General features: G+C 41.7%; 1 protein-coding gene across 1 annotated transcript; it reads left to right on the top strand.

Moving 5' to 3' along the window:
- The first annotated feature begins 697 nt into the window (after positions 1-697).
- Positions 698-9555, top strand: LOC135265689 (uncharacterized). The gene is made up of 2 exons (XM_064355656.1): positions 698-930; positions 6148-9555. The coding sequence occupies exons 1-2, from the start codon at positions 893-895 to the stop codon at positions 8309-8311; spliced, it is 2202 nt and encodes a 733-aa protein (XP_064211726.1). The 5' UTR covers positions 698-892; the 3' UTR covers positions 8312-9555.
- Positions 9556-9810: the final 255 nt, after the last annotated feature.

Raw genomic sequence — 9810 nt, forward strand, 5'->3', positions numbered from 1 at the left:
GTCTTCAGAATCGTTTTTAGTCGTCATATTAATAACAATAACATTAATAATAATAATACTAATAGTACTAAATCTGCTTATATGCAAGCGCTTTATTAAGGTAACAGTTTTTTGGTTTCTTGCTTATATCTCGAAAACAGTTACTCCTATGAATTTTTGTCTTTCTTTCAAAATTAAAGCTGATAAAATATTCTACAAAATAGTTATTTGCATTTTTCTTGTAGGACCAACCATAAGCGAGTTATAGAGTTGGATATAAATAATATTTAACAAAAATTTGCTTTAAAATAAAATGTTTGAAAAACTGAAATTAAACTAATTTAACTGTGTCTAACACTTTAGTAGAGAAAAAAGGAAATGACATAAAAGTCACTAAAGGTTTCAGAGTTGTCTTTAGTTGTTATATTAATAACAATAACATTAATAATAATAATACTAATAGTACTAAATTTGCTTATATGCAAACGCTTAATTAAGGTAACAGTGTTTTGGTTTCTTGCTTATATCTCGAAAACAGTTACTCCTATCAATTTTTATCTATTTACTAAAATTCAAGCTGATAAAATTTCCTACAAAATAGTTATTTGCATTTTTCATGTAGGACTAACCATAAGCGAGATATATGATTGAAAATAATTAATATTTAAAAAAAAAAGTGCTTTAACAGAAAATGTCTTGTGATTTAAAATACTGTCACCAACGGGAAGTTGAGCTTCCTCTTAGGTCGAACACCCTAGCGAGGTTGCAAGCTATTGCTGATATCGGAATTTGCGAATTCCGATGAGCAATAGCTAAGTCAGCCTTCCGGTGGTTCGAACTACGGGGTCGCCGTAGAGAAACGTAGAATTCATTCATTCGTTGATAGTCAGTGGAAAGTGACAAAGGGTGACATATGGTCGGTGCCATGAAGAGCTTTATAGCGACTAGAATGTAAGTAAATCTTTACATCACATTAGTGTTAGTTTGGTAGTTAAATATAGACTCTTACGAAAGAAAACTTCCGTTTTGATTATTGTCCCCTGTCCACCCCGTCACACACGTGACATTATGGTGGAGGCGCCCCAAGATTTCGGAATTTTAAAATGAAGTTCGTATTAGTATGAAAGATTTATAATTGAAAAATTACCGTGACGTGGAATTCGCCGACGGCACGATCGGTGGATAGGAGGCAATATGTTCGCGTAAAAGTTAGGGGTCAGCGAAAATAGGAGTCAATGCCCAAGGGCGAAGAAAGGGAACCGCCACTGACAAGAAGACGGGCAAAGGAGCACGAGTACGCGCAATTTAAACCGCCATTTCGCAGTACCGAAATTTTTGGACAGCAATCGGTACCCCCAACCGGAAGCGTAGAGATAGTGGTGCAAGCGGGAGGTTCATGGAAAACAGTAAGGGAATTGGAGACGATTCTTGAAAGAAGGAAGGACACAGAGCACGACGAGTCGTCAGGAGAAGAGGACGAAAACGAGGAAAGCGTTAAGGGCACCGAGGAAACAAAAGAGAAACAAGAGACGAAGAACGAAGAAAACGAAGTAATGGCCGACACGACCATCCGCCAGGCTCTGGCTACGGCCAAAACCCCGGCAACGCCAAAATTTTTGTCGCCACCTTCCTTCAATCCAGCCACGGTGGATCCAAATACCTTCATACAAACATACAATAGGGTAGCACTGGCGAACGCTTGGGACGACAACTTGAAAATTGCGTACCTTCCGATTTTCCTAGAAAAAGCGGCGTCGGTTTGGTACAATGAGTACACAGGAGAAGCACAAAACGCTACAAAAACGTGGAGGCAATTAGTGGCAGACTTCCTAGAGGAATTCGGACGAGGAAATTCCACGAAAAACGCAAGAATGAGGTTTGAAAGCCGCAAACAGGGAGTGAATGAAGATATAAAATCCTATTATTTCGAGTTATTGTCGCTTCAACAGGAATATGACCCTCAAATGTCGGATGCGACATTCAGGATGTTTTTCGAGGAGGGTTTGCTGCCACAGTTAGCGGAAACATTTTTGATGTTTAGCGACCCAGAGATGAGTAAGAGAGACATCAAAAATCTTGTCTTCAAAATTAGCGAAGTGAAGAAAAAGTCGCTGATCAACAACATTTCAGCGGACAGTGCGTTTGTAACAATGAACGACAGAACGCACCGTCAGCAAACGGAAGCGAACAGGTCACGGACCAGCCACGAGGAAAACCGGAAATGGGAAAATCGGCGACAACAATTCCCAAATACTAGGACCAAGGACGGGAGACCCATCTGTTTTTCTTGTGGTAAACCGGGACACTACGCATCGGTTTGCAGAAATCAAGAAAGAAAGAACTTCGAGAGGAACCCGGCTCCCCAGACGAAAAAATGCTTCGTTTGCGGAAAACCTGGACATTTTGCGGCCGTCTGCCGGAACAGGAAGAAGAACGAAGGTAGGAGCGACGGAAAAAATTATGCGGGAAAAGAGTAAGGACGGCGTCCGACGTGCGTCCGGATGTCGTCCAAGTCGACAGCATTTTCACAACCGGGACGCCGACAAATATATTATTAATAACGGGGTATCATAGAGGTAAGAACGTAGACGTCATAATAGACACGGGGTGTAGTAATAATCTTGTAAGTAGAGAGTTAGTAGAGAATAAGTTATCAGATAAGAATAGATTATTTTTAAGGACGGTAGGGAACCACAAAATTCCCACCTTAGGTAAGACAAATTTTGAACTACATTTAGGTAATAGGAAATTCGAATTCGAGGCAATCGTAGTTGATAAATTGCCAAGTCCGGTAATCTTAGGAGATGCATTTTTAAAGCGCGAAGAGGTCATCATAAACTACGGGGAAAAAATGATCCATTTCCCGAGAGCAGGAGTGAAGATAAGAACGAAGTCGGAAAATAGGTCAAAGAGTGATGACACAAACACTACCGTACTACAAACGGAGACGAAAAACGCTGACGACATCAAGAAAATCAAAGTGATGACACAGACAGATGTTATTCTCAGACCTGGACGCCCGGTAAGAATTAAATTAGGGACAAGTGCCAAACAGGAAGACGGAAAAGATGGCGAATTCATAAAAAATGAACGATTTTTGGTACCTAGGGGACTGCTGATTGGTTTATTAGAAAAAACCAATAACAATCAACTTGAAACAGTACTCACTTCAAGAGCAAACAACTGCATTCGTGTTTATAAGGGAACAACACTGGGATGGTTACAAGAGGAGGCGGGCGATCTACTTGGCGAAAAATTTTTCTTGTACACGTCGATAAAGAAACACAGCGTGAAACCTGATGACCACAACATAAACAGCTGTTTACCGGAGTCAGATAAAAAGAAAATAAACAAACTATTACAGGAATTCTCGGACATTTTTGCGAACTCAACGTCAGAATTGGGTAAAACAAATTTAGTAGAACACGAAATAGATGTACAAGGAGCCAAACCCATTAAGTGTAAGCCATATAGGGTATCACACATAGAACGCGAAATTATTAACGACCAAATTAACGAAATGTTGGAAAACAAAATAATCGAACCGAGCACGAGTCCGTGGGGATTTCCAGTGGTACTGACGAAAAAAAAAGACGGAAAAATGAGGTTTTGCGTCGACTATCGGAAGTTAAATGAAGTGACGAAGAAATGCAACTATCCCATTCCCAACATAGACGACGTAATGATCTACATCGGGCACGACAGTCAATACTACTCAACCCTGGACTTAACAAGCGGATATTGGCAGGTAGCCGTCAAAGAAGAGTGTAAAGAGTACACAGCATTTATCGCTCAGGGTCAAGGTCAGTATCAATTTAACGTCATGCCATTCGGTCTTTGTTGCGCACCAGGAACTTTCCAAGCTCTTATGGACAAACTTTTCTCGGATATGAAGTGGAAGGACATCCTAATCTACTTAGATGACATCATCATTTTTTCGAGGACCGTTGAGGAACACATCGAAAAATTAAAAAGGGTATTTCAGAGGCTTCGAGAAGCAGGACTGACGTTAAAACCAAGTAAGTGCCATTATCTGAAAAAGGAAATCGAAATACTAGGGTTTAAAGTGAACGCTGAGGGCATCAGCGTGGATCAGAATAAAATAAACGGCATTGCAAATATGCCGACGCCAAAATCAGTCAAGGAGGTTCAACGATTTTTAGGAATGTGCAACTACTACCGCAAATTTATTAAGAATTTCTCAGCCATTGCTCGCCCACTACATGAAGTAACAAAAAGAAAACTGAAATTCGAATGGAGTAAGGAACAGGAACAGGCGTTCAACATGCTAAAGGAGAAAATGACGACAACACCAGTTCTTCGAAGATTTGACCCGAACAAGGATTGCGAATTAAGAGTGGACGCCAGTCTGCAGGGGCTCGGAGCAGTTTTATTACAGTTGGGAGAAGACCAACAAAGCCACCCTATCGCTTTCGTTAGCCGCAGCCTAACAAAGAACGAGAGGAACTTGGGAATTACAGAATTAGAATGTTTGGGGTGCGTGTGGGCTCTATCATACCTAAGACATTTAGTACACGGTAGACACGTAAAAATTGTCACAGATCATAGCGCAATTCGCTGGTTAAAATCAATCAAAGATCCAACTGGAAAACTAGCAAGATGGGCCATAAAATTATCAGAATTTCGGTACACCGTGGTTCATCGAAGCGGGTCAAAACACAAGGATGCTGATTGCTTGTCAAGGAATCCGGTAGCCGAAGGGAACGAAGCCGATGAGGTCGATTGCGAAGAAATCCCAACTTACCTCGTGGAACCAGACGAGTTGAGACAACTTCAGCTAGAGGACGATGAACTAATGGAATTAATAACCGCAGTGGAAAACGACAATGACACAAATATCCCAATAGGGACAAGAAGAAGGGCAAAAAATTTTTCTCTTATAGATGGGGTGCTATATAAGAAAAACACTCGCGAAGTCGGAAGAGATCACCTACTCGCAATTCCAAAATCTTTAATAGGGGAAATCTTATATAACCACCACAGTGATCCACTAAGCGGACATTTAGGGACAACTAAAACGTTGGAAAAAATTCGAGAAAGGTACTTCTGGACTGGACAACAAAAAGATGTGGAAAAATTTGTTAGGGGATGTCCGGACTGCCAGTCTCGAAAAGGTGAAGATTTCAAAAAAGGAGCAGGATTGCTACAACCAATTCCTGTGGGGACAATTTGGTCAATGCTTTCGGTAGATCTCTTAGGACCATTTCCCAAATCGCAGTCAGGAAATACAATGGTAATTGTCTGCACAGAATATGTTTCCAGATATGCAATTGCAGGAGCCATCAAGGACGGTTCAGCAAAGAGCGTCTCAAGATTCATATTCGAAAATGTAATTACCATTTATGGAGCACCGCGTTGTTTTTTGAGTGACAGGGGAACAGTGTTTCGGAGCCAAATGGTAACCGAATTATTGAAATTAATGGGCGTGGCGAAGGACTTATACACAACAGCGTACAGACCACAAACAAACGGACTCGTTGAAAAATACAACAAAACATTAGCGGGTATGTTAGCCATTTTTACCGGGACTGACCAGCGAGATTGGGACGAATACGTAAAACCCACAACGTTCGGGTACAATACAAGCGTACAGGCAACTACGGGGTACCCACCCTATTTAGTATTGTTCGGAAGACTTCCCACATTGCCGACGGAGGCAAATTTATTGGCAATGCAAGTGGAGAACAAGGACATCATTGAAATTCGGGAAAAACTGCTCGCAATTCAAGCGCAAGCGGCGGCAAATATCACCAAACGGCAAGGATACGACAAGGACCGGTACGACTCCTTTCATCGACATGTGGACTTTTCAGTGGGAGAACAAGTAAAGATGTTCGTACCAAGGCGAAAAATAGGAAAAAGTCCCAAATTGATGTGCCGATGGTTTGGGCCGTACACAGTGGTGAAAAAAGTAAGTGATGTCAACTACGAATTGGAGCTTGGTACGAAAAAGAAGCCAAAACGCGAAGTTGTTCACGTCAGTCGGATTTTGAAATATCACGACCCATGGACTTCTCCGACTCAGGGCCCGTGAGGAAAAAATCTGTGTAATTAATAGTGTGTAAGATAGGTTAAGAAACTAATTAAGGGATAAGGGTAGTTTTAGGAAAATAATGAATTAAAAAATTAAAATGTATCTTCTTGCAGATTTTTTATTCTTCCCATGACCATGTCTCTAGCAGAGGAAGTCGAAATCAGTACAGGGGTGTACTGGAAAAAGTTACCAGGGACAATTAATTATGAAGCCACCATTCCCCTTACCTATTCGACGAGCTGGAGGTCAAACATGAAGACAGAAAGTGAAATTAACCCGATCAACTATTGTAGCAGAGGAGAAGGAAAAGTCGGATGTAAAATAATCGACGAGATGGGGAGACTTTCGACCATCTATGAGAGGGAACGTTCAATGTTGGGACAAATGGTGGACAGTCAGGTTAAAGCGGGCCACCAAACAAACAGAAGATTTCAAAGGGCGCTGGACTTCATAGCAAGTTCATTCGAATGGTGTTGCGGGTTTGCGACACAACAAAAATTTAATAAGTTGGCAATGACAGAAGGCGAATTAGCACAACACGTGGAAGAAATCCAACGAGGATTAAGCGAAACCTTGAAAAACATAGGTAAGGAGTCACACGAATTTGCAGCGTACCAAAAAGAAGCAGCGACCGCTTTTGAAAAGGTGGAGAAAAGGATGCACATAATCGAAAAACTGGCAATGGACATGACAAACAACAACAACATTCACATGGAGGAGGACGAAAAATTAATCACAGCGGCGGTCTACAACACCTATCTAAATTTAAAAAGGACCTTGAACAACTTAAGGACGATGGAAGAAAACGAAATTGCGACCGCCTGTAAACAACACTTGATACCTCAGACCATCTTACCACCAGCAATTTTGAGAAAAGACCTACAGAAATTAGCCCTACACATCCAGCAACACGATCAGGAACTGGCCATTCCTATGAGTAACATCTGGATGTTATACACGCTACCGATAAGTGATTGCACGCTGACTGGAGGAAACATAACCATACAGGCACGAATCCCAATTAGAAGAAAAGGTTACACCTGGACTCTGTATGAGTTAATCAGTGTACCTTTCGCCTGGTACAACCACACTTGCAGGATTCAACATGAGAGCACATATGTCGCAATTTCGAACGGGAAGAAAATAGAGACGAGAACAATCTCCGGTGTGAGCCTGCACCACTGTCGACCTTTTGAAAATAAATTGTGTTTCCTACCGAGGTTTTCGGCCGATTCGATTCATGGGCCGACGTGCGTAAGAAAATTAATCTCAGGGGGGTCAATCGAAGAATTAGGAAGCCATTGTCCTATGACATGCTACAGATCACAAGCACTGACTATCACAGAGATCGAAGACGAAATATTTATCATGACTCATATTGACGAAAAAGCCAGTATTCGCTGTGACGCACATGAAACCACAATCGGACCTACAAGCGACAAAATTCAACCGGGAGCAAGAAAAATTCACGTGCCCTGTCATTGTACACTTATTTCAAGGGAAGAAGTCTTAATTGAAAAAAGATACCCATGCATAGAGCAGGAAGTGAAGGAAGTATCCGTAGTCCACGTGATACCGGCAATATGGTCCTCGCTTGGTTCACTAGTACTAGGTGAATTTAGGCAGAAGGACCAATTAAGATTTACGAACGTAAGCCAATGTCTCAACTTGAACTGGACTCTCACCGTTCCCCATCTCAATCTGACATCAACAGCAAATCGAGTGGAAGAGATAAGAGAACAGCTGAATAATCATAACATCGACCATGAGTTCAGCGCCACATACGCTTTGCACGGTGATACGATTTTACTGATTTGGAACACGGTCCTGTCAGTGTTCGTGGCATACTTGGTGTTAAAAAGGAATCCAGGAGGGATAATAATCGCTCCCACTCCAGGAGTGCACGCTTGGGGTGAGGAGAGCCAATTGGGACACCAAGTGGTTCTCGTGCTCATGCACATAGCATTATTAACCTTTCTTATTTATGTATTAGCAAAAATTATTAAGTTATGCTGCAGGAAAAGAAATTCAAAAGAGGCAAACTCTCGGCAAGGGTCAAAAATTCGAGAAGAAGAAGGTAGCGCGAGTTCGGAGGAAAATGAAGTACTTTCTCCAAGGCCAAGAGTGAACCACAGGGAAAAGAGTCGGTCGGAGGGACGACTCGAACTGGATGAAGCAAGCCTGCTGTCTTTGGCAAGAGGTCAAAAGACCAGAGTGACTTTGGAGCCACTCCCAACTAGGAGTGAAGTAATGATTCACAACGTAAGTGAAATCTAGAGAGAAAAAAAAAAAACAAACACAAAATTAAGTCATGGAACATAGAGAAAGACAAACAAAAGGGGGAATAGATTTTATAAGGGTACCTAGCTAGTATTATGGGGTTACACAAAAAAAAAAAAGAGGGAAGAAATTTTTGGGAAAAAAATGCGAGAAATAGTTCATGGTCGGACTGTTGATAATAATATCTGGGTCACAGTCACGGCTAAGGATGAAAGAAGATACCTGACAAGGTCGAACTAACTCGACTTAGTTCGGACTTGTCAGCAAAATAGTAATAATATGTAGTATCTAGGTCAAGAATCATGTAATGTAGTAGAGTCAGTGACTCTGATAGATGTAAATAGGTTAAGGATTGTTTGTAATTGTTGTTTTTTTTTCTTCTGCCCAACGCCCACGAGAAGAGCCTCACAAACCAAAGACAGAGCGGTCGGACAGGGAGAGCTGAAGGAGAGGCAGGTAGCCGTAGAACCGGGGGGATAGGAGAAAACGTCAGTCAAAAACTCAAAATAACATGAAGCGGAGGACTTCCTAAACCAAGCTACAAGCTGGAAGTCCCGACTCTGTGACGTATTGCCGTCGTACCCATTGGAAACAAACAAAGGCGTAGAAACAGTTACTGACTGTAACCTGAAAGGGTCGACACCGTAGAGGACGAGCCCCAAGTCATCATCAGGTCGTTCGAGAAGTACGCCCCAAAGAGATGGACCACCCACCACACATGAGGAACCCTGGTTCATCTACGCTGATCTGAAAGCCTTCCTGGTCCATTCTGGGAAGAAAGAAGACCCCTTCCAAAACATCAGGTGGCATAAGGGATGTTTCTTGAGAAGTGAGGATAACGTGGTTGTGGGTTGTTGGCAGAACTTAGAATTGTAACTGTTAGGTTAGAATAGGAAATAAATTGTCGAGACGACAATCTTGAAGGGCCGGGCATATGTCACCAACGGGAAGTTGAGCTTCCTCTTAGGTCGAACACCCTAGCGAGGTTGCAAGCTATTGCTGATATCGGAATTTGCGAATTCCGATGAGCAATAGCTAAGTCAGCCTTCCGGTGGTTCGAACTACGGGGTCGCCGTAGAGAAACGTAGAATTCATTCATTCGTTGATAGTCAGTGGAAAGTGACAAAGGGTGACATATGGTCGGTGCCATGAAGAGCTTTATAGCGACTAGAATGTAAGTAAATCTTTACATCACATTAGTGTTAGTTTGGTAGTTAAATATAGACTCTTACGAAAGAAAACTTCCGTTTTGATTATTGTTCCCTGTCCACCCCGTCACACACGTGACAATACACTTAATTTATTAGGTCCAATACTTTATTAAAAAAAAAAGGGGGTGACATATAAGTCACTGAAGTCTTCAGAGTCGATTTTAAATGCTGCATTTTCGTCTTCGTCTCAAACATTGAAAACTGAATTACATTTTTGTTCTGAAACGGTAACAGTTTTTACTTTGGTTGAAAACAGTTACTCCTATCAATTTTTATCTTTCTTTC

The sequence above is a fragment of the Tribolium castaneum genome, chromosome 3 (assembly GCF_031307605.1).
Source record: "Tribolium castaneum strain GA2 chromosome 3, icTriCast1.1, whole genome shotgun sequence".
NCBI classification, from domain to species: Eukaryota; Metazoa; Arthropoda; class Insecta; order Coleoptera; family Tenebrionidae; genus Tribolium; species Tribolium castaneum.

Bases quoted from the DNA above. Each gene is read 5' to 3' on its own strand.
- LOC135265689 (XM_064355656.1), top strand. From the start codon at position 893: ATGGTCGGTGCCATGAAGAGCTTTATAGCGACTAGAAT. The intron at 931-6,147 runs GTAAGTAAATCT...ATCTTCTTGCAG, and splicing joins AGCTTTATAGCGACTAGAAT to ATTTTTTATTCTTCCCATGA.